This window comes from Capsella rubella, unplaced genomic scaffold, assembly GCF_000375325.1.
Source record: "Capsella rubella cultivar Monte Gargano unplaced genomic scaffold, Caprub1_0 scaffold_7, whole genome shotgun sequence".
Classification (NCBI taxonomy): Eukaryota; Viridiplantae; Streptophyta; class Magnoliopsida; order Brassicales; family Brassicaceae; genus Capsella; species Capsella rubella.
Window position 1 is genome coordinate 1,139,751 of NW_006238917.1, and position 23,316 is coordinate 1,163,066.

The 23,316-nt window shown below is 34.7% G+C and overlaps 5 protein-coding genes across 10 annotated transcripts; 3 read left to right on the plus strand and 2 right to left on the minus strand.

Moving 5' to 3' along the window:
• The first annotated feature begins 6,668 nt into the window (after positions 1 to 6,668).
• On the plus strand, positions 6,669 to 8,804 carry LOC17880750 (transcription factor SPATULA). The gene is made up of 7 exons (XM_006283899.2): positions 6,669 to 7,166; positions 7,374 to 7,481; positions 7,564 to 7,629; positions 7,750 to 7,815; positions 7,912 to 8,157; positions 8,247 to 8,316; positions 8,414 to 8,804. Exons 1-7 carry the CDS (start codon positions 6,669 to 6,671, stop codon positions 8,467 to 8,469), a joined length of 1,110 nt encoding a protein of 369 aa, XP_006283961.1. The 3' UTR covers positions 8,470 to 8,804.
• Positions 8,805 to 9,123: 319 nt separating this feature from the next.
• Positions 9,124 to 12,373, plus strand: LOC17877999 (nicotinate phosphoribosyltransferase 1). The gene is made up of 15 exons (XM_006285806.2): positions 9,124 to 9,391; positions 9,471 to 9,615; positions 9,695 to 9,814; positions 9,897 to 10,031; positions 10,113 to 10,174; positions 10,266 to 10,341; positions 10,494 to 10,595; positions 10,689 to 10,805; positions 10,898 to 10,956; positions 11,044 to 11,218; positions 11,295 to 11,429; positions 11,531 to 11,629; positions 11,711 to 11,819; positions 11,902 to 12,014; positions 12,103 to 12,373. Exons 1-15 carry the CDS (start codon positions 9,237 to 9,239, stop codon positions 12,178 to 12,180), a joined length of 1,680 nt encoding a protein of 559 aa, XP_006285868.1. The 5' UTR covers positions 9,124 to 9,236; the 3' UTR covers positions 12,181 to 12,373.
• Positions 12,082 to 14,718, minus strand: LOC17879554 (PI-PLC X domain-containing protein At5g67130). Of its 2 annotated transcripts, XM_023778439.1 has the most exons (10): positions 14,587 to 14,718; positions 14,371 to 14,493; positions 14,144 to 14,281; positions 13,706 to 13,804; positions 13,517 to 13,630; positions 13,245 to 13,434; positions 12,941 to 13,164; positions 12,736 to 12,822; positions 12,396 to 12,582; positions 12,082 to 12,171 (listed from the first exon to the last, which is right to left on the minus strand). In XM_023778439.1, exons 1-9 carry the CDS (start codon positions 14,656 to 14,658, stop codon positions 12,406 to 12,408), a joined length of 1,224 nt encoding a protein of 407 aa, XP_023634207.1. In that variant the 5' UTR covers positions 14,659 to 14,718; the 3' UTR covers positions 12,082 to 12,171; positions 12,396 to 12,405. The 2 variants fall into 2 exon arrangements, with proteins under 2 accessions (XP_023634207.1, XP_006285729.1); XM_006285667.2 differs by lacking the exon at positions 12,082 to 12,171 and having other exon boundaries at positions 12,284 to 12,582; positions 14,587 to 14,717.
• An 897-nt stretch (positions 14,719 to 15,615) lies between these two features.
• On the minus strand, positions 15,616 to 16,959 carry LOC17881044 (mitogen-activated protein kinase kinase kinase 17). Its single transcript, XM_006286091.2, has one exon. It carries the CDS (start codon positions 16,877 to 16,879, stop codon positions 15,839 to 15,841), a length of 1,041 nt encoding a protein of 346 aa, XP_006286153.1. The 5' UTR covers positions 16,880 to 16,959; the 3' UTR covers positions 15,616 to 15,838.
• A 3,336-nt stretch (positions 16,960 to 20,295) lies between these two features.
• LOC17877514 (RNA-binding protein Musashi homolog 2) lies at positions 20,296 to 23,296 on the plus strand. Of its 5 annotated transcripts, XM_006286020.2 has the most exons (13): positions 20,303 to 20,506; positions 20,675 to 20,819; positions 20,964 to 21,053; positions 21,131 to 21,196; positions 21,296 to 21,361; positions 21,464 to 21,549; positions 21,642 to 21,687; positions 21,819 to 21,873; positions 22,094 to 22,354; positions 22,440 to 22,570; positions 22,640 to 22,744; positions 22,849 to 23,001; positions 23,087 to 23,296. In XM_006286020.2, the coding sequence occupies exons 2-13, from the start codon at positions 20,802 to 20,804 to the stop codon at positions 23,153 to 23,155; spliced, it is 1,146 nt and encodes a 381-aa protein (XP_006286082.1). In that variant the 5' UTR covers positions 20,303 to 20,506; positions 20,675 to 20,801; the 3' UTR covers positions 23,156 to 23,296. The 5 variants fall into 5 exon arrangements, with proteins under 5 accessions (XP_023633945.1, XP_023633944.1, XP_006286082.1 ...); XM_023778177.1 differs by having other exon boundaries at positions 20,296 to 20,819; positions 22,443 to 22,570; XM_023778176.1 differs by having other exon boundaries at positions 20,300 to 20,816.
• The last annotated feature ends 20 nt before the right edge of the window (positions 23,297 to 23,316 follow it).

The window sequence follows — 23,316 nt, forward strand, 5'->3', positions numbered from 1 at the left end:
ATATGGATTATCATACTGATCTGTTGAAGTACGAGTCGTCGGACGATTAGGCGATGAAGGTGCCATTAGATCCAAGAAAAAACCTCGCGAGTGTTGATTTGAAACAAAGATTCAATCGAGTGATAAGAAACAGAAAAGAATTGAAAGAAAGTGAAGAATCGCGGAAGAACAAGTGAAGAAGAAAAGAAAAACAAGATTGATGATGAGAACGATGAAAATACTCCGATTAGAAACACTCATTGATGAAATCGAAGCTTAAGAAAGTAAAATCGAAGCAAAAAGTTGAAGAAACAAGCTCATCGGAGCTGAATCAGAGAAGATGATGATGATGAATGAGAACGGAGAGTGAAGAAGGTTGTTAGAGCTCTGATACCATATTAACACTCTCAAATATTAAAACTGATTCTCATTAATGTTTCCTAAGTCTGTACAACAGTATTTATATGTACATGTATATCAAATAAGATATAAGATAAAGGAGACTTATATATTCTAACTATACAATAAACCTTATACACATATATGTTAATACTTCTCTAAACACATTAGAGATAGACTGAATTATTATAATTGTTTACCAGCGAAGAGCGAACTCATGTTCTGCAGCAACTTTAGTAGAAAGAGATCTGTTTTTTAATAAGTTTATTAGTAAGTTTTAAGATCTCTTCTTTTTGCGTCGAAGCACTGTCTATTCTGCAGAGACACGTAGACCATTAGATTCGGCCTCTTTTATCACGAGAGTAGAAAACTCAATACAAATCATATCTGTTGTTTTTGTAAAAAGTGTTTTTTTTTTTTTTTACTCTGCAAGTTTTTTACTTTTTACAGTCTGCCATATATGTGTTTGCTTTTCGGCTTTGTTTCTTTAAGTTATGTATTGCCATTCAAGATGTCAGTTTCCATATTTAGAATATTAGTCCGATGCGTCTTATTGCCCCAAGACATCCCAATTGAAAATGGAAATAAAGGTGGAAGTTCATTTGTATTGTATTCTATGTAAAATAATAGGAGTTAAACCAAAAATTGTTGTAGAAAAAATAAATAATGGTTCATCTTGAATGACCATGGTTTTGAAACTGATTAACGTAGACTCATATGATTTTACCATCCCTGTGTGATTTGGTAATTCTCGAACAGTAAGTTTTTTGTTGTTTTCTTTGCCGTTGCAGTAAAAGTTATCAACTAAAGGTTTACAAATAGTACAACTGTATATATCTTTTCGTATAGTAATTTTTTTTGTTTTTAAATTATGTTTCTTGTATTTTTGTTATTGAGGAATCTCTTTTTGGTGGAAGTGGAGAAGAATCAATTAAAACACATACACAGCTTCATCATATTTTGTTGTCCTTCGCCGACAATCTTCTTACCTTATTGCCTTTGTTTTGTCCCATCGCTTTCAACGCAATTTCTATTTATGGTAATCTCCCATCAGATTTGTATTTGTATTTTCTATTTTTAATGCATTTTGTAACATTCAAATTTCTATTTCTTTCATATAGTTCCCATTACCAAGCTCCATTGTTTGCATTGTTTCACTACTAATTTATAATGTTACTACTATTACATATTGGTACAATACCACGTTTGTTGCTATATTTAAGAAAACTTAACAGGTTTTTTTAAAGTCAAGTAAACCATAAATCAAGCATTTGAATCAAATTATAAGAATATTAAATCAACCAAAAACAATTAAACCCAACATATATAGACATTATCTCGAACCAAACAATTAAATTTTGCTTTCTAATTTGGCTTTGAAGTTTCATAAACAAACAAGTAAAAGAAAAACAAAATCTGAAACGAAGACCAAGTTTATTTTCTTCTAGTGTAAACTTGGTAGTGTTTATTTTGGTCTAAACATTATCTAGGAATAATTATTAAGATTAGAATTAGTAAGCATTGAATAGTCAATAAATAAAATGATTTTGCTTTCCGAATTTACAAACAAAGTCCAAAAGAGTGAAAGGTGTTTTTTCACATCCCAAAAATGTTATCAAAACACACAATTTCGTGTTATTAGATTAGACTAAAGAGTCTCACGAGTTTCCAATTCAGGTAAAAGCATATTATTTTGTGTTTTTGCTTATTTTGACAACTTTATAAATTTCATAAAAGTAGAAAATATCGTGGTCCATCTAAAAATGTCGTGATAAGCATGGGAACCACCCAAATTAGGGTACAAATTGTGACTCATACCTACTTTTTTCTTCTTCATATTCATATTCAATCCCTTTCATAATTTTCTGTAACTCACATACGAAAAAAATTATATATAGTTGCGTTTATATGATAAGAGTTAGAGAGACTATAGTATCGAAATACTAACTACGAAATAACCAAATCAGGAAAGATGATGTTGATCATTTCGTATTTATACACATTGATACCTTAGGATTTATACCATATTCAATTTTCCCACCCAAAAAAGCAAACCCCACATAAGAGTTTAAGGTTATTTAACACGCATTTTTTTTATTTTGTAATAAATATATATGTACGTAACGTGACAGTGGTTCAAATTATTTTAGGTTTATACTTTGTGGAGAGAATTGATTGCGAGTCGTAGATACTAGAAAGATTGTATTTTTGCTAATCTATGGATGATAAGTCAAATCTAGGCTTATTCCCAAGAAACTATGTCGGCGCTTTTGTGGATCTTTATAGTTTTTGATTTCATCACGTTATTGAAAACATAAAAATTCAATAAATATGAGAGGAGTTATTATAGTTAGCTAGACTCACTGTGAGAAATAATGGCTAAAGTCTCAGCTTTTTCATTATATTTAAAGAAAAGTAACAGTAAGAGAAAATGAAGAAGAATTGGCCAAATTGTTATAAGGCCTTTATTTAATATCGTTTGAATAGAACGGGCCAATATAGTTAAGGCCTTATTAATTAAGTTAAACATGTTAGGCCTACAAAATATAGTGGTCCTAAACCATGATAGTTTTTTGGGTTTATTATGTCCATTTTTTAAAGCCCATTTGCAAAAGATCTTATTTTCTCTCCTTCAATGTTTAGAATTTCAGACTTTTAAGTGTTGTTCTTCTTAAAAATAGGCCAATATACTGGATGGACCTATAACCCATAATAAATTTTATGCAGTGTGATATAAATTTTTTAATGAAAATCTTACAAAAGTTAGACCTTTTACTTTTGGTTGGTATCGAAAAAACCTTTTTTTTTTTCTTTCACTTGCATTGCTTTTAGAGAGTTCGTTATTCATCATCATCATCAAATCTTTTAACAAGATTCGTCTGACAACTATACAAATCTTCCACTGGCTGTGTACGTACGCGTCTGATCAACGTGCGTAGAACTTGCGCGTAGAAGTAGAAGTAGAGCTACAACACACATAGACAGAGAGAGTCAAAGTGATAGGATTGTTGAAATGAGCCGCGAGAGACCCAACCAAAGTAGAAGAAGATTTCTTTGATTTTGTACGAGTGCGTATTCAAACCAAAGTACATCTTCCCAGCTTTATTTACACCGTCCGATCCTACTTAAACTTTGTTGTACTAACTAACTAATGAGAACACAACACGTGTGTCTTGGGAACACTCTAAAAGGACGATGTCACACCAGATCACACCACCCCTCTATCCACAGCCTTTTCAAATCTCTCTCTCGTGAATTATCCACCGTCTGATGATCAATGCTAAGGTTTGTGAGTTGTGACGTTAAGCTTATTATTCGTTTGCGCATCTCTAGGCTATCTCTAACTACTACTTGCTTATCTTACCGTTCGATCTGTTTTTTTTCTTTGGGTGGAGTATAATTAATATCGTCTTCAAACATTAGTGTGTGCACCAAATTTTTCATTATTTTGATCATAACAACACAACGACTACTCTTCAACATGTAGTTTTGGATTTGTGTACACATCTTTCCGGATTCAGTTTCTATTACCATTGGTAATACATAACACACAGAAATAAATGAACTCTTCCTTTCTCGGTTCAACGTTTATCACGACACAAGTAATCTAAGTTGACTGTGAGTGAACACTTTTATCAACAATATCAATGTAAGTTGTTGAAAAATACTTAATGGAATAAACGACGCCATGATTGCCTACTATCAGACTCTAGCTAGTTATAAAAACCACTTTAGTTCACCATTACATTTTTGTTTTTGCGATAACATTTTTGGTAGAACTCTTTCAAAACTGTTAAAAGCCTTTGAATTCAATTTATTTTTACTTTTGATTACCACTGGCTTTTTAAAAATAAATGATTATAGGAGCTTTTATAATTAAGGATCCAAGTGGGGAGAGTTGTCTCGGGGATCTCATTTGACGTGTGATGTTGAATTTATGATAGAGATCCTAATGATCTCGTGGTCCCTTTCGCAGGGTATATGTAACAATCCAATATACTATAACTTTCATGTTTATGTATGAATAGCGAGAATCCACAACTTTATGGTAGAAAAGAAAAAGAAGTTTTTTTTTGCTTTGTAGGAAAGATTTATCTAGTGTGCATCCTAACGTCGCATAAACTTTTAGGGTCGAGTTATATATATGTGCAACTCATTATATTATCCGTGTAATGGATCGATCATATGTATTACTTTGGTATGTTGCGTATGGACATACAATAATATCTTATATTATTTATTGTATATGAAGAAAAAGATGGCAGCGAAACGATGATAAAAGGTGAAAAAGAAGTTTAGGATCATCTTTTTTTATTTTGATTTTGTTTTACTGACTTTCAAATCAGACAAGACAACGAGGTATGGGTCTTTTAAACATACAGAGACACAACTTGAAAATTCCATAAAATTCAAACCACCAATAAAAAAACAACACAACTTGAAAACAATCAACTATCTTGTTAGAATCTAGACCAAAAAAAAGTGTATCATGCTAATTTTTTGAACAAAACTATTAAAACATCCCTCAACCATCTCTTCATTAATATCTTTGACAATTCTAGAAACCCTAAATCTTGTCTTTTTATGTATCATGCTAATTTTTTATTTTCTTTTTCTAGATGAAAATGAGATTTGTATGTTGAGTAATGGAGTAAAAATCAGATCCGTTGTTTGATTTGGGCGATTGAAGAACTCTTTACGTTAATTGAGGATATTTCTTAGTACAGTCTTTTGGATATATGTTTGATCATTAATTCACTTTCTTATCACTGACGATACTTACTTAATAAAAGCAAGTTTTTAATTAGTAAATATATATAGTACCAGGAAAACGAACTTGATAAAATAATGGAAAAACAGAAGCTGAACAAAATGCTGCAGGCTTTTTAGTAATTGTCTCCCCATTTGCTTTTCCTTTGTTTCGGAAATTGTAAATACGAGGTTAAGTGAATGCTGCAAAATTGAAATAAGTGATGCAGTTTTGTTCATTCATCGAGAGAACAAGTACATTTGATTTATTCAGTGCAAGCAAAATAACGTCTATATACAATGTTAAAATAGATAACTTCCAAATTTATATTTTATTTTATAATCTGCTAAGAAGAAGAACTACATATCGAAACAGAATGGTACAACTGAACGACTAATATATGTGCAGATTATAAAAGAAAAGCTGAAACTGAAATGGTGCAACTTTACGACTAAAATTAATATATAAATTTCACTTCACCAAGGAATTGGTGCCGTCTGTATTATAGTTCTGCATTCGCTTTGTTTTGCCGCAACACGAATATGTTGAACATGGCCATCACTTAAACAAAGGATTCTATACTAAATCCAATTTACTTTTTCTTCTATATATTTTGAACCTTATATTATAAGGGTATATGCTATAAAATACTAGTTTTGGATCCGGATCATATTTGTGAAAAGTAAATTACCACCATATATACTAGAAGTTGAATAGTTGATTTTTAGAAAAAGGTCGTGTTTCAGTTTAGATCACGGTCACACGCGAACGTTCGAGAGTTGTATATAGTTGAAAAACAGATAAAAATACAACATCGTTATTCCGATCATAATCACGATACGAAAAATGTAGTTTAACGCATGTCAGTGGCATGGGGCATATATTATATTACTAGTCAATAGAATAAAATAGCAACTACTGTATTCTTGTTTATCACGTCACCAGTTTTTAATATTTTACAATTACAATAATCAAATTACTAAAAGTGGAAATAATTTTGTCAAAACACCCAAGTCGTATAACTTTCGTTTTCTATTAACTAAAGGAATTCTTCAAAATTTCCCCATCAAATTAAACTTTAGTTTGAGATATATCATTCATTTTTATTCTTCTAAACTATATAAATGCATATATGTATCTTAACAAATTTCTATTTTAAATAATAGACTATGAGAAAACAGATAAAGGTAATATTATTTGTTACCAGAAAAAAAAATAAGGTAACTAGGAGTACTAAGTTTAGTGTGTCTCACGTGCGACGAGGAAAAAGTTTTGGGAGAGGAGAAGATAAAAAAATAACTTTGGTTTGAAAAAACCGAGAGCTGACACAAGCTCATTGCTTTTGCTACAGTAACAGCGTCAGTCACATTTATCCATATGACAGACCAATCATTTTAACTTTTGTTTCCTAGCTGGCGCGTGACTGACACTCCCTATCTCTCTCTCTTCTTTCTCTTCTCTCTCCATGCCCATAAAATCTCAAAAACTCTGTTTTTTTTTTCCAAAGCTTTAACTGCTTTTATTATTTTTTTGTGCTCTAATGATATCACAAAGAGAAGAAAGAGAAGAGAAGAAGAAGAAGAGAGTGATGGGAGATAAGAAATTGATTTCATCTTCTTCCTCGCTTTACGATACTCGCAGTAGCAATCATCATCCACCTTCTTCCTCCGACGAAATCTCTCTGTTTCTCCGGCATATTTTCGACCGTTCTTCTCCTTTACCTTCTTACTATTCTCCGGCGACGACTACTTCTATGATCGGAGTTCACGGTGACCCACATGCAGATAACTCGAGATGTTTCCTTTCTCAACACCCACCGTCTGATTCTGCCTTCATGACAACGAAGCGCGTCGGAGATTTCTCTGAGGTTTTAGTCGGTGGAAGCTCAGCCGTTGGATCAGCCTCTGCCGCCGCGTGTTTCGGTTTCTCTGGTGGTGGTAACAACAACGCTCAGGGAAACAGCTCTGGAACTAGAGTGTCGTCTTCTTCCGTTGGAGCTAGTGGGAATGAGACAGATGAGTATGACTGCGAAAGCGAGGTGCTTTTTTTGAAATTTCCTCAAACTCTCTGTTTCTTTCTTGCATGTTTCAAAAGTTTCAATCTTTGTTTTGTTTGTTTCCTAATAATGTTTCTATAAAGAGATTTTTTTCTCTGACGGATCTGTACTTTTGGTTCTCCCCTCCCTTAAAATGTGCGTGTGTGTAGTTTTGTGAGTCTTTGTTAATTTTTGCTTGAATGAAAGCAGGAAGGAGGAGAAGCTGTGGTTGATGAAGCTCCTTCCTCCAAGTCAGGTCCTTCGCGTACTTCTTCTAAGAGATGCAGAGCTGCTGAAGTTCATAATCTTTCTGAGAAGGTTTTTTTTATGAGCTCTTTTGTCTATTATCCAAAGTATAGATTTTTATTCAAGACATTGATTAAGACTCTTGTTCTTACAGAGGAGAAGAAGTAGAATCAATGAAAAAATGAAAGCTTTACAGAGTCTCATCCCAAATTCAAATAAGGTAAATAATACTATATATACAGAGAGACACATCCTTATAAATATGAATCACTCTCTTTCCATTTTACTTCTTTTTTGGGTCTGATTATGATGGCCATTTGCAATGTGTTTGTCGGGGAAGACGGATAAGGCTTCGATGCTTGATGAAGCTATAGAGTATTTGAAACAGCTTCAGCTCCAAGTTCAGGTCAGTACAACAGATTCAAGAAGTTTATTATTATAACCAACACCATTCTGTCCTCTGTGTGATGATGAAAGGAGTTGTTTTGTTTGATCTTTGCAGATGTTGACAATGAGAAATGGAGTAAACTTGCATCCTTTGTGCTTACCTGGAACTACATTACACCCACTGCAACTCTCTCAGATTCGACCTCCGGAAGCAACCAATGATCCTTTGCTTAATCACACCAATCAATTTACTTCGAATTCTAATGCTCCGGAGATGATCAATACCGTGCCTTCTTCTTACGCGTTGGAACCTTCCATTCGCAGTCACTTTGGACCTTTCCCTCTCCTTACTTCACCTGTGGTGCGTAGTTATAATAACACATTTTCACTATATAATCCAAAGTCTTGAAAGGTAGTTTTGCTTACTATAGATTTTGTTTGTTACTAAAGGATATGAGTCGAGAAGGCGGGTTAGCTCATCAAAGGTTGAACCTTGGTCATTCCAACACAAACTTAACAGGTATAAAGTCTTATTGATTTTTTAATCTTTTAACTCAAGTTTTGTAAGGCATTGACAATGTCTCGTGTTAAATATTGCGACATTTGGGGATTTGCAGGGGAACAAGCTGGTTTTGATGGACAACAACCTGACTTAAAAGATCGACTTACTTGAATAGAATCTCATCTTTCGTTCTCTGTGTTCTTGTTTCTTAGAACGCAAGAAACAAAAGCTGCAGCCAGCCTACAATGGATATGCATTTAACGGTCTTTATTTTTTTGTAAGGTTCTATTTTATTCAGAAAATGTTGTTGACACGAACTCTAGAGTGTAGTCTTTGGATCTAATAGCTATATATATATAAAAAACTTTTAATACAGAGTAATTTGTTAGGTTTATGTATGTTAATGGTCGGATGTAAATTTCTAAATCATCTTCGCTTTGTATGGAGATTAAAATGACTTGGGTTTGTAAATTACAAAAGATGAGCTTCTAGAGAACTTTTTGGTATCTACATGGTCATGGACTAGAGTGTTTCAAAGTTTTTTTCATCTGTAAGTGTTGTTGTAACTTGTAAGATGCTTGATGCTTAAACTTCTAGTAACACTTCATCAGCACACTTTATAATAACTAAAACTATATGTAAAAACTGTACCATAATTGTAAGAAGCTGTATATTTGTATAAAATTTTGTTATTGAGTATACCATTTGAGAACATAAAAAGTAAAAAAGGAAATTCGTAAAGAAAAATGTTAATATGTTAAAAAAAAGGAAAGTAATTGGGATTCTCTTTCAACGAAAATATCAGAGAAAGAATTTGGTTGAAGACGACTGTAGAGTTGAAAGTGTCGTCAGTGACCACTCTTTCCTATACTTAACCCCACACACACTCACATAAATAAACTCGCCGGAGACACCGCCGCAGCAAAGACAGGGTTTTGATGGAGAAGAAAGAGAACGGTCTTGATGGGAAGCAATCGGGTCGGGTCATTGACGGACCCACTAACCCGATGGTCACACCTCTGCTCAATGATCTTTACCAATTCACCATGGCTTATGCTTATTGGAAAGCTGGCAAGCAATCCGAGCGATCTGTGTTAGTCTTCAAATAAAGTTTGTTCCTTTGATTTCCACAAAGTATAAAAATTTCACCTTTGTTTTTCAATTTTCTTCAGGTTTGATTTGTATTTTCGTAAGAACCCGTTTGGTGGAGAATACACTATATTTGCTGGATTAGAAGAATGCATCAAATTCCTCGCTAATTTCAATTTGACTGATCAAGAGATTGACTTTGTTCGTGATTCGTTGCCTGGATGTGAGGTATAGCAAAATCTCTCATCTCAAAAGGTTCAGTTTTTCATCCATGTCTTTGTTTACTGTTTTGTAATATCAAAATCAGGAAGCTTTCTGTGATTATCTTCGAGGACTTGATTGTTCTGACATTGAAGTGTATGCAATCTCGGAAGGATCAGTTGTTTTCCCTAAAGTTCCTTTACTCAGAATCGAAGGCCCTGTTGCTGTGAGTTTATTATCATCTCTACTCTCTAATAATTTGAATGATCAGGTTTTGATCGGTTTCTGTTTTCTCATGCCTTACTTAGGTTGTGCAATTGTTGGAAACTCCATTCCTCAATCTCATCAATTATGCATCTTTGGTTGCTACTAATGCAGCAAGACATCGGTTTGTTGCTGGGAAATCTAAGCTTCTGCTTGAGTTTGGTGCTCGAAGAGCTCAGGTTTCCCCTTAGAACATGTTATATGTTTAGCCTTAGATGATGAGATTTTGTTTGTTGCATCTCTGATATGTCTTGTTCTAGGGACCCGATGGCGCAATAAGTGCATCAAAATATTGCTACCTTGGAGGTTTTGATGGAACAAGGCATGTCTTTACTAGTGATTTTGCTTTGTTTTGGAAACATCGAAAGGGAGGAGAGGTTTTGATTTTTTTTTTCCCTTTGTTATTACTGCAGCAATGTTGCAGCGGGAAGACTGTTTGGGATACCCCTTCGTGGTACTCATTCCCATGCTTTTGTTAGCTCATTCATGGTAAGTTGGCTTTAGCAAAATTTTTGGAAAATCTCGTTTCAATATGTAGTGAACATAATTGATTGGGAATTGGAAGTTACAATATTTTGTACTATTGGAATGTTAGAAGTAGTAGTGTAAAGATTTATACTTGACACTGGCTTTTTTTGTAGAGCCTTGATGAGATTCTTGAAAAAGTGCTTCGAACTTCTGATGGGAAAGGCACTTGTGGGGATTTTGTTAGTTTGGTCCAAACATGCCTGACAAAGCTTCAGGTTTGTTAAGTCAAATCTAGATTTTGTCTCTGTTTAGTATTGTTCTGTTTTGATTCATCTCTTTAAATCTATCTTGTGAATGGTGGACAACAGAATTCATCTTCACTACAAGGGATTTTTTCCGAGACAAATCAAAGCGAACTTGCAGCATTCATTTCATACGCGTTGGCATTCCCCAACTCCTTTCTCGCTCTTGTAGACACATACGATGTGAGTAATAAGACTTTTTATATCTCATCTGAATTTTTTTTTATCTTTGTTGTCAGACTTACAAAGAACTAGTGTTTCTTACCTTCTTACAGGTGATGAAGAGTGGAATTCCAAACTTCTGTGCTGTTGCTCTAGCACTTAATGAATTGGGGTATGTAAGCAAATCTTCCACTTCTGCTCCATACTTGATTAGCCATTGCAATTGCTTGAAATTTCATGACTTTGCGCTGTTATGCAGATACAAAGCAGTAGGCATTAGATTGGATTCAGGTGACTTGGCCTATCTTTCTACTGAGGTCAGGAAATTCTTTTGTGCCATAGAGAGAGACCTTAAAGTTCCCGATTTCGGGAAGATGATCATCACTGCTAGTAATGATCTAAACGAAGAGACAGTCGATGCCCTTAATAAACAGGTAATCCCTGCTTAACCTTAATTACCTTTAGGCCTCACCTTGAAATGTAACAAAATATTTGTTTCATCCTGAAAAGGGTCATGAAGTAGATGCATTTGGAATTGGAACCAACTTAGTGACTTGCTATGCGCAAGCTGCGTTAGGTTGTGTTTTCAAACTGGTGGAGATAAATAGTCAGCCGCGGATCAAACTTTCTGAAGATGTTACTAAGGTTGAAATCTGGACTCGTTTCTTTACTAAGAATGTTGCTTCAAACTTTCTGTGTTCTTCTTTGTATAAACCTTCTCGCTTTTCTTTTTTTGCTCTCTTCAGGTATCAATACCATGTAAAAAGCGTACTTACAGATTATTCGGAAAAGAGGGTTACCCTCTTGTTGATATAATGACTGGAGAGAACGAACCACCTCCAAAGGTAAACGAAAGACATTAGCTTTCTTGAAAGATTTAAGCTTTTTTATTTGCCGTTTCAATATTTTTTTTTCTGGATCCTAAGGTCGGTGAAAGGTTACTTTGCCGTCATCCATTTAATGAATCGAAAAGGGCTTATGTGGTGCCACAACGTGTTGAAGAGCTTCTGAAATGCTATTGGCGTGGCAATGCAGGTTAAAACAGAGCTCTCAGTTCTTGCAGGATACTGACAAATACTTAAGACTCATTATGTTCTTCCTTTTTACTGCCATGAAGATGAAGCTAGGGAAGAGCTAGAACCATTGAAAGAGCTAAGAAACCGTTGCATCAAACAGCTCGAAAATATGCGACCCGATCATATGAGAAGATTAAACCCTACTCCATATAAGGTATAATAATCTAACAAAACACCTGAGAAAATCTGTTTGTGTCAAGAGCATTCTGAGAGAAACCTTTTTTTTTTACTTACACTTGCAGGTTAGTGTCAGCGCCAAGTTGTATGACTTCATCCACTTTCTCTGGCTCAATGAAGCTCCTGTTGGTGAACTGCATTGATAATTTACACAAACATGGGTTGTTTGGTTCAGTGTGTTTGTGTCTGTGTGTACAACACCTAGTATCAGCTTTGCCACTGGTTTCACTCTTTTTTACAACATCATGATCTCAAAACTTCTACTCACCAATAATGTATTGAATGTTTTGGTCATTTTGTGGAAATGTATTAAGGGGAATAAAAACATTTGTGTCATATCAAAGCAAACTGAGCTCACCGAAGAAGTATCACCATAGTAAGAGAGTCGCCGCAGAGATCAGAATGAGAGATGACAATCCAATTGCTGTAGAACCAGCATTACCCACAGGAAGATTTGTCGGATCCCTTTTAGAAGTTTGACCAGTGACTGGTGAGGGAGACGACTTTGGAGGAGGAGCATCACATGTTCCAAAAGGTGCGTTCGACTGTTTTCATATGCAAAAACACATTCTCATTACCTCAATTTGATGAATTTTATTCCATAATCTTAAGTGAGTTTCAAGAAATTAAGAACTCAATTTGAGTCAAAAGGCTGTGCTCTGAAGGAAGAGGAATATGATGTGTTCAATGTAAGGTACCTTGCAATAGGCTAAGCTGTCACAACCACATGTGACACGGCCGTTTGCTTCATCTACAGCTTCAGCAGCTCCTCCACCGTCACTCCTCTGCAATCAAACATTCAATATCACAAAGAGATTCTGAATATTCGACTTCTTGGTTCTATAAAGGGACAAACTTTTAGATGATCAGCTCATATTAATGTTGGATCCGTGAAAGGAGCACCTGGTAAAAATCGACAGCTATGAAGTTAGGCCACCTTTTACCCGCTGCCCCATGGCACGTTCTCATCATTTCGATCAATGGAGAGGAATTATCCGCACACACTTGCGTGGTATTAGGATTAGTTTCAAAGTAGTTCTGGAACACCAAAGACCGAGACTTGGTATCCAATGGAGAAGATTCAGATCGACTCGAGCATGATCCATCCTTCAATCCTTCATTGCCATCTACATAACAACACAACATCATCTCGTCAAGCTGGTCCTTAATCTAGATTCATGTCTGATTCAAGTTCATAAAAACTCACACTGGTTTTCAACCATGTAATTCCACTGGTAAGCAAAACCTTCAGAAGCTTCTTTATCCTTCTTCGAAGTAAAAACCACAAGCCTTTGGTTCTGCTTTACCATATCATCCACCGTTGGCCAGTCCTTACCGTCCTTTGGCATTCTCGAAAGTGGTAGCTGGAATTTACTCAATCCAGATGCTTTGAAAACCTTTCAAAGCAAAAGATTGATTTGTCGCCTTAGATACATATAGTATATACAATCTATCAAACGGTGGTGTCAGCAAATGTACCTTAGTCAAACCATTAGGAGACTTGACATAATCTTCAAGAATGATGGTAACAATCTCAGATAAGTTCGATTCAAGAAAGTCATTAATCTCTTTGAGCGCATTAGCAGCCGGTTGCTGCAGAGGTTAATTCGTTAATAGATTTTTTTCTTGAGTCATAATCCAAATTCAAATGATTCAATTGCAACTTACAAAGGCTGTGAAGTTAAAGCAAGTCCCTCCTGTGGAATGACAAAGCCATATATCGTTCTGAAAATCATAAGTATCAAGCATAATCCCTCTCACACCATTCTGCAACAACAACCAAACTCCTAATGTCAATTAATAATCAAATCATAGTGACAGTTCACACATTCACAAACTAACATGTAAAGAACAAATCATTGAGGAAAAGGTCAAAAAATCGGATCTGAGTTTCATTGTTACACGTGGAAAGTAAAAAAAAAAGTTGATCTTTCACATAACAAAAAGAGTTTCATTGAAAGCCACCAACTAAAGCAGACATTGTCGTTTATTAAAACCTAAGGCAAAGAAAAAAAGATACTTGCAAATTAAGTCAAATACCAAAATTAGCAAGGAAAATTCTAATGCGAAATCGTCAAAGTAAAAAGTAAAAGATGAAGCGTGGACCTTAAGCTGGTTGGTGATTGAGTCTTCTTGATTCTTAGGGGAGAGCAAGATTGAGCCAGTTGCCGAATTTGCCCCCGTGATTGCGTACGAATTGTGTGTAGTTAGCCACGAGTACTTGTTAAACGGCAAACCATTCACCTATCCATCATCAAAACCACATGCAAAATCCATCATCACATGACTCAAGAACCAAAAGAAACAAAATCAAGAAAGTTGTAAAAGGAAACCTTTGAAGTCGGGTTGAGTGGTTGGATCCGGGTACAAGTAGACTCGGTGTTACCATTCGCAGGACAACTCTGGCAACTCAATCCGGCGTCGCATTTGCTGCTCGGGCTACATGTTTCTCCCATCTGTTTAGCAAAATCAAAAACAACCTCTCTGTTACTAACAAACAAAAAAAAAAGATTCCTTAACATAAGAGGAGAAGTATGTAAAAGAAGAACCTCGAGACTGTGACCGAACGGTAATAAACATAAAGCTATGAGCATCAGATTAAACAAGATATTGGATCCCATTTTTGTAAGTTTTTGATGTGTTGTTGAAGGAAGAAAGAAACAGAGAGAGAGAGAGAGTACTCAAAATGTATGGAGTTAAATGCGAATGTTTCTTTCAAGTGATGGGATATTGTATGATAAATTTAACTAAAACGCGGCGTTTAATTAACAGATGTTACTTTGGAATTTGGAATTTTCTTGATTTATCAAAATTTCAATTACTTTTATGATCCTTTTGGTCGTTTAAAAGTGGTATGATTCTCTATAATTAATCAATTACATACTTTGTTTTAAAATATTCTATCACCATGTGCAATTATATATATGTGCAAAGAACAGTCATGTATTATCGTGAATTAGACCGAGTCTTCCTTGACTTTTCTTCTTAGTAGAGATAATATTCAATCAGGAGAATCTGTAAAGATGCATAAAGAACGAGTATACACGTTCAAATGTATCACCCTTGAATTTATATCGTAGAGAGAGTATGGTTTAAATTTAAGATTGCAACACAAGGAAATTAATTACTTCCCTCATGGCTCATTCCAAGTCAAAAGCCCAATTATATTATCTGTTAAAAAGGGACTTTAGGGCCCAATTTCTATTGTCGCCATTGTTTCGGTTGGCTACAAACCGACTTCAACCAAAACCAAACTGAAACCTTCCCCTGCATAGCAATTACTGTATTAAACTATCCTCTCTAATCCCTATAATTAAATCGAATCTTACACTAAATCTTTATTACAAAAGCCAGCATTTTAGAACATACTTAAGTTAAGTCGGTGGCAAAAAGGCTTCTTCTTGTAGGATTGAATTGGTTCTCATTCTGACAACTTTCTCATATTAAATCTAATAACCGACAGATAATTCATCAAAGCTTCTTCTTTTTTTTTTTTTTCCCGAATTCAGACAATAATCTCTGTTACAAAAGACTGATTAGTTGTAACAATGAATGTTGTAACAATGAATGTTAACATATGGCGCACAAAAAAACTCTCAGTTTCATCATCCAAGAATCTTCTCTAATTTCAAATGTATTTACATGAGTCAACGAGCTAAATTAAACAAAAAAAGAAAAAAAGGATTATAAATCATGACCGTCAAACATTTTAAAAAAACGAGACCCCATAATAATCTCGTACAACAGAAATGACTTGGTCCTTTCTCCACAACAAAGAAAAAATAAAACTAACTCCATTCTTCACCTCACGTTGACCCAATCACACGACACCGACCAATCAGGCATCTCACTGACCAAACCACTGATCCTCTCCTCCGGCGAACTTACCAATGACCTGAACGTAACCGTCTCGTTAACCGGAGATTGAACCGAATTCCAACCGGGAAAATCAAAAGGGTTTCTCGGTGAAACCGAAGCTTTTTCTTCTTCTTCGCCACACCTCAAACTCAAAGACCCACTCTCCTCACCATCATCATCAACGGCTACGAACGGATGATCCAAAAGCATCTGAGCCGTCCATCTCTCAGCCGCGTCTTTTACAAAACACTTGCTCACGAAATCTTTACCTTCCTCCGACAATTCCACCGGTATCCTCGGAACCTCCTCACCGGAACCAATACGTACCATCAAAGACATGACATTACTCATCATATCTCCTTCTTCCAAACACCACGCCGTTTTGCCACTGGACATCTCAACAACAGAGCATCCCAAAGCCCATATATCCGCCGGAGACTCAAACTCGCCGTGGTTCACACACTCCGGTGCCATGTACAACGGCGTCCCTCTAATCTCAACGCCAACCTCGCCACTCCTCCGTTTAGCCAACCCGAAATCAGAAATCTTGACGTCACCATCGCCAAAAACCAACACATTCTCAAGCTTTAAATCACAATGAGAGAAACCATTCTTGTGAATATGACACAACCCTTTCACAATCGATCTCGTGAACCTCCTCACTTCAAACTCCGGCAAAGCTTCACCGGAATTTTTAACCCGGTCGGCCAGATTACCGCCGGAAGCATACTCGAGAAACAGATTGTAAATCTCTTCCCCGTTCTCCACCGTCCTCCCTTCTCCAAAACACCTCACGATCTCAGAGCAATCGCCGAGGTAATCTAAAACGTCTCTCTCGTTCCTCAACGCGGCGGAGCAAACAACTCCCGATGATTTCACAGCCATCAACGGCGGAAACAACGTTGCAGAGCTTCCGGAAGTAGTTGCTAAACTAACGGTGGAGAAGCTTCCATGACCAATTGTTTCTCTACGAATCCACTCCATTTTAGAGCTCAAAGCAAAAAATCTAAAGAATAATAATAATAAAAAGTATTATGAAACAGTTTCTTTACACTTTCTTCATCTCCAACCCTACTTCTGTTTTTATATATACTCTTGAATCTTTGATGAGATTTTTTTCCCTTTTTTTAATTGAAGAAAGAAGCAAAAAAAAAAAAAAAAGTAAAATAGTTTGTTGTGAACAAGTGTATTTATGTAATTAATGCACGTGATTATATAAGTATAATAATTTTTATTTATTTGATTTTTATTTATTATTACCAAATTATATGTAACAGCTCTTGGCTAGGAGAAGAAATAGCGGTCCATAAAGAAAACGTGTGTTGTGTTGTGTGAGGTGTGAAGAGAACCAAGGAAGACTCTTGTTCTTTGCTTCACTCTAGTTTTTTTTCTTAATTATATATACAGTATATTACACCTCATATTTAACTTTTAAATAGGAACCAAATATCTTTAATTAAAATAACCTATAGCACTATAAAAAGATAAGGAAATTAAATGATTTTCTTATAAAAATGTAGGTTTTAAATATTTTTATAAGATATAATCTTCCATAATACCTAATGTTTTAGATTTTGAAGCTATAAAAGATATATTTTTTTTTAATTATTTTGTAAAATTTAATAGGCATAATAAATTTTAAAGATGTTTTATTTATAAATGTTTGATTATTTTCTGTTTTTTTTTTTTTTTTTGGTAAATTAGATTTGTAGTTCTACACGTTTGTTTGAAGATCTACCATGTGATTCGCGTTTTTTTATTAAGTAGCGTAAATATCGGATGGAAGATTCTATCAATTTTGTTTATAGATATATATTCTTTATTCCCCCTAACGTGTGAGGTATTTTATATGGCTCTGAATATTGGTTATTATTGATCATATAAAAGGTCAAAATTTTGAGGGTGACGAGTGATTTTTGCTCTTGTAGAAACAGTGTTGAATTAAGAGAAAATTTGTGAAAATCTCATCCACATGTCATTAACAACATGGCATGCTCAAAATATTATAATCTAACCGATACTATATAATTCAAACTGAACTTGGTAGGAAGTTTCGGATAACTTGATCGTTTCCAATTTTATAATGTTCTCGAAACATATAATAAAATTAGTTTGATTTCCCTTGATACAGTATGTTGTTATACATAAGATGAAGGAATATTCATGAAACTAATAAATGTTTCTAAATCATTTTGGGTTGTTAGAGTAACTATAATTACATACGTACCGATCTCAATATACCACTTCTATGGAAAGAAATGCGGATTAACAATAATTAGCAAAACCTAGAACATTTTTTGGTATGACAAGTCCACATCAGTAATAAAAGTTTGATAAAAATTTAAAAGACATGTTAACATTTAATTAAAGTACCAGAAACCCCTAATTAATGCAACTAACACTTTCTCAAGTGCCTTATAGTTAAAGACAACCGTGACTTGCCAACAAATCCTATGAATTGCTATTCGTATTATTGATAAGCTTCAAGTAGTTAAACTACGATGGTCGTCAGAATTAAACAAAACAAAAACGACCAATACTTGTACTTAAGTCTTAATTAGTACAAAATTTAGGTGAGACGAAATAGTGTGAACTGTGAAGTAGTTGCCAAAAACAATTAACAAAATGGCGTGTGAATAACAATAATACACATTTAGAAGAAAGACCCGTAGACGACTGAAATGGGTCAAAATAAGATCACACATCACACGAACGTTAATAGTTAAGTTTGATATTTCCCACCCGAAGTGAAAGTATGGGTCAATGATTAAACGTACGATAACAATTGCATGGCGACTTCTTTCTTTTTATTACTCTAAACTCGACCGGTTACCATTATTAGATGCACCAACCTTCTTCACCCATTATGAAAATTAGTATTTTGTGTATACCGCCGCACAAAACTGTAGAAATAAATAGGGATAAATTGAAATAGAAATTAATGTTATAACAGTTGTGCAAACTTATAGATCATAATAAGTGGAATAAGTTGCTAGAGTGAATAGTTATAAAATAAAATAAAAAATTGTGGTTTAAAATTTACAAAAAGTTACAATTGTTAATTAGAATGATTGGTAAAGAAGAAAAGTTACAAATATTAAAGTCCGTTTCAAATTTTTGTTTGTAGGCTTCACGTGGTAAACGCAAGAGAGAAAAATGAGATACGTATGAATGTTTTTTTTAAAACATAACGCGTATAAAAAACTAGTTAAAAATAATAATACATATTGTAGAGAAAACGGTAATTAAAAGAAGTTGTAAATATCAATTAGAATTATAAATTTTGTTTTTACGCTTCACGTGGTAAACACATACAAAATTAATTAGATAAGAATAAATGTGTTTACAAATTAACAAAAAAATAATTTATTAAAGTGAAACGGTAACAAAAACAACTACAAATAAAATTTCAAAATTTTTTCTTAGATTTCATGTGTTTCAACACATAAAAAATTAATTGGATACAAACAAATATTTTATAAAAACTAACAAATAAAATAATTTCTCAAAGTGAAACGGTCTCAAGGAACAAAATTTCAAATTTGTTTCTAAAACTTCACGTGGTAAACACATAAAGAATTAATTAGATAAGAACAAATATTTTATACAAACTAACAAATGAAATAACTTATTAAAGCGAAACGGTAACAAAAACAACTACAAACAAAATTTCAAAATTTTCTTCTTAGATTTCACGTGGTAAACACATAAATAATTAATTAGATACAAACAAATATTTTAGACAAACTAACAAATAAAATAAATTCTCAAAGTAAAACGGTCTCGAGGAACAAAATTTCAAAATTTCTTCTAAAACTTCACGTGGTAAGTGGTAACACATAAAAAATTAATTAAATAAGAACAAAGATTTTATATAAACTAACAAATAAAATAACTTATCAAAGCGAAACGGTAATAAAAACAACTACAAACAAAATTTCAAAATTTCTTCTTAGACTTCACGTGGTAAACACATACAAAATTAGTTAGATAAGAAAAAATACTTTATACAAGCTAACTAATAAAATAATTTATCAAAATGAAACGGTAACAAAAGCAACTAAAACCAAAATTTTAAAGTGTCTTCTTAGGCTTCACGTGGTAAAACCATGCAAGAAAAACAAATGAGATAAAAGATAAACCAAACAGAATACATGATACACTATCTGCCAATATCAAATGAAAAATGTGTACATAATTAGTTTAGAATCAATATCATTGACAAATATCTTATTTTGGTTTTAAAACTCCATACATAGTCATACTAGATTTAGCTAATTGAGAAGCTACATCTCTTATTTATAATTTAGTTTGTTATGTTTGGTGAAAAGCTTCAAGCCCATTACGAGGACTCAGTTGTTGTTATAAGGCCTGCTAAAGATTACTTAGACTTATGGGCTTACCGGCAAACGACATGAATGCTCGACACGTGTCAGCAATCGCGGAGCTACGATGGACGGTGAAACGTTTTATCGCCGGAAAGTTCCCATCTTCGATTTCTCCTTACAGATTGACAAAATTAGAGCGAGAGAGATTTCAAAACGAAAATCCAGAGAAAGGGTCTTGCCAGTTTAGGGTATCGTTGTGGGAGAGAGAGAGATATTTCAAAAGGTCAGTGTGTGAGTTTCGAAATTTCGCAATGAATCTAAAAAGATTAAAACTTTAAGTTTCTTTTGTTTGTAATCGGAGAGAATCCGTATGCCCTTCCCCAAAAAAAAATGATGATTTGGTGTTTGATGATAACTGTGTGTGAGAAAGAGATGTGCTTGTGGTTTGCAGGAGGAAGAGGAAGAGACGAGTGTGAGAGATTTAGGAGGAGAGAAGAGTGGTCTCCCAGAGTAAAGAGAGGTTTTTTTGAGTGTCTTAGGGTTTCAATTCTTCTCCAGATCTACATTAGTCTCTTCTCATGGAACGGAAGCTTGTGGTGATTGGATTTCTTTACTCGCATTGAGCTCAAGTTTTGAACTTTTTGTTTACATTTCCTTCATCGCTTCGGTGTAAATTCCAGTAGATTTGTCTAAATTGTGTAACTGCGATGCTTCTATATGTAATTTCGTTGCTTTTTTAGGTTTTGGGTATCCCGTGGGATATTGATTCCGAAGGGCTTAAGGATTACATGTCAAAATTTGGAGACGTAGAGGATTGTATTGTCATGAAGGTTGGCATTTTGAGTTTACATTGCTTGAGAAATGTCACGAAGAGTGATACACTATTCTGATGATGTGTTATATTTAGGATCGATCAACTGGAAGATCTCGTGGATTTGGATATGTCACTTTTGCTGCAGCTGATGATGCAAAGGTATATTATTACGAGTTGCATATACTGTTTCAATGGTTACTGGATACGTTTGTCTACTAGAAACTCTGTCTTACTGCTTGATTGTATGAACACTTGTAGAGCGCTTTGAAAGGAGAACACTTTTTAGGGAACAGGATCTTGGAAGTAAAAGTGGCTACACCAAAGGTTGGTTACATGAGTTTTGTGAATCGTATAAGACATGACTTTATTTCCTATAATCTTTGTTCAAGAGGGTTATGTTCATATAAGGTTATGTTATTGTGCCAGGAAGAGATGAGACAGCCTGCAAAAAAGGTGACAAGGATTTTTGTTGCTCGAATCCCTTCTTCAGTCTCTGAATCAGATTTCCGAAGGTATTCCAAGTTGCTTTAATGTGTTTCATTTTTTCAGAATGGTTTCTCATAGCTGTGGAAAATGTAAGTATTCCTTGTGTACTGTTATGCAGCCATTTTGAGAGGTATGGGGAAATAACAGACTTATACATGCCTAAGGTATTCTATCATTATTGAATTTTGTATTGATAGTATCCAACAATTTGAAGAGTTTGTGGTCAGATCTGTCCCAATCCTTTAGCTTTTCGTGCCTGTTGGATTTGATATTATTTCCACATTTTCTGTTTTAGGATCACAACTCGAAGCAACACAGAGGAATTGGGTTTATCACATTCTCTAGTGCTGGTCAGTTTTTGCTTGAATCTTCTCCAGACTTGACTTTATTTGTTTTGACGACAGAACCTTCTTTACAAGTTTAATTTCTAAGACTCATACTCGTGTAAAGAAGACATAAGAAACTAACATATGCGATTCCGGCTGTAGATACTGTCACAGTTTTAGTTTATCTTTAACCTATTTGTAAAAGTTTGGATTCAGAAGAAACCCTTCTATATTGTGATTTCAGATTCAGTGGAGGATCTGATGGAACACACTCATGATCTGGGAGGTACGACGGTTGCTGTTGATCGGGCAACACCAAAAGAGGATGATCATCCGCCTAGGCCACCACCAGTGGCTAGAATGTCGCGTCCACCCGTGGCTGTTGCAGGTGGATTCGGAGCTCCAGGTGGTTATGGAGCTTATGATGCTTATATTTCTGCAGCTACAAGATATGCAGCGCTTGGTGCTCCTACTTTGTATGATAATCCGGCCTCGTTCTATGGAAGTAAGACTACTTACCATATAATACCAAATATACTAATTAGAAACAAAACAGTTCTCAGTTTGTTAAAAGGGATTTTCACTTTTAGGAGGCGAACCAACCACAAGGGGAATGGGAAACAAGATTTTTGTTGGACGGCTTCCTCAAGAAGCATCCGTTGATGATTTACGTGATTATTTTGCGAGATTTGGCCGTATTCAAGATGCTTATATTCCAAAGGTGAGATAAGTTTACTCTGAACATTTTCAGAAAATGTTTGTATGTCTGTATTGAACTCTTTTCTTATAGGACCCAAAGAGAAGTGGACATAGAGGTTTCGGATTTGTTACTTTTGCTGAAAATGGTGTTGCAGATCGTGTAGCCCGAAGATCTCATGAAATCTGTGGACAAGAGGTAAAGACAAGCTTTATAATCGATGCTTTTTAGCATATTAGGCGTAGCACAATAACTTATCAGATGTTTAAAGAAGCTACATTATTTCTGATATTCGGGTTTAGGTAGCCATAGATTCAGCAACACCTCTTGATGAAGCTGGACCTAGCGCCGGTGGAAGTTCCATGTTAAGTTCTTCACGTCCTGAATATATTGGTGGTTATGGAGGTCCAATGCGCACTTTTGGTCGAATGTATGGAGGCATGAGTTTGGACGATGTGAGTGTATAACTGAAAACTCTATTCAAAGATTCATTCTTTAAATTTTATTCTGATTCATTTCGTTTTAAACTAAATCTGCTAGTGGGGATATGGAATGCCGAATGCACACGCACGACCATCAAGATCAGACTGGAGGTACCGGCCTTACTAATGCACCAGACCAATATATCTCATTAGCTTTGGCCTTTGTCATTTGTATAAACTTCGCTTGTCAGATAGACTTCAGAATCCGCAGGATCCATTTAATTGAAGCTTTTGTTTATGTTTTACCTGGGAACCAGTGAACCTTCTTTGTGATTGTGTTATTATGTA

Excerpts from the sequence above, each read along its gene's own strand:
- LOC17880750 (XM_006283899.2), top strand. The coding sequence starts at position 6,669 with ATGATATCACAAAGAGAAGAAAGAGAAGAGAAGAAGAAGAAGAGAGTG. Across the intron at positions 7,482-7,563 it reads TTCATAATCTTTCTGAGAAG|AGGAGAAGAAGTAGAATCAA; the intron begins GTTTTTTTTATG and ends TTGTTCTTACAG. Across the intron at positions 7,630-7,749 it reads TCATCCCAAATTCAAATAAG|ACGGATAAGGCTTCGATGCT; the intron begins GTAAATAATACT and ends TTGTCGGGGAAG.
- LOC17877999 (XM_006285806.2), top strand. The coding sequence starts at position 9,237 with ATGGAGAAGAAAGAGAACGGTCTTGATGGGAAGCAATCGGGTCGGGTC. Across the intron at positions 10,175-10,265 it reads GGAGGTTTTGATGGAACAAG|CAATGTTGCAGCGGGAAGAC; the intron begins GCATGTCTTTAC and ends TTATTACTGCAG. Across the intron at positions 12,015-12,102 it reads TAAACCCTACTCCATATAAG|GTTAGTGTCAGCGCCAAGTT; the intron begins GTATAATAATCT and ends TTACACTTGCAG.
- LOC17879554 (XM_023778439.1), bottom strand. The coding sequence starts at position 14,658 with ATGGGATCCAATATCTTGTTTAATCTGATGCTCATAGCTTTATGTTTA. Across the intron at positions 13,805-14,143 it reads CAATCACCAACCAGCTTAAG|AATGGTGTGAGAGGGATTAT; the intron begins GTCCACGCTTCA and ends TTGTTGTTGCAG. Across the intron at positions 13,435-13,516 it reads CTCCTAATGGTTTGACTAAG|GTTTTCAAAGCATCTGGATT; the intron begins GTACATTTGCTG and ends TTGCTTTGAAAG.
- LOC17881044 (XM_006286091.2), bottom strand. The coding sequence starts at position 16,879 with ATGGAGTGGATTCGTAGAGAAACAATTGGTCATGGAAGCTTCTCCACC.
- LOC17877514 (XM_006286020.2), top strand. Across the intron at positions 21,197-21,295 it reads CTGCAGCTGATGATGCAAAG|AGCGCTTTGAAAGGAGAACA; the intron begins GTATATTATTAC and ends GAACACTTGTAG. Across the intron at positions 21,874-22,093 it reads TATCACATTCTCTAGTGCTG|ATTCAGTGGAGGATCTGATG; the intron begins GTCAGTTTTTGC and ends TTGTGATTTCAG.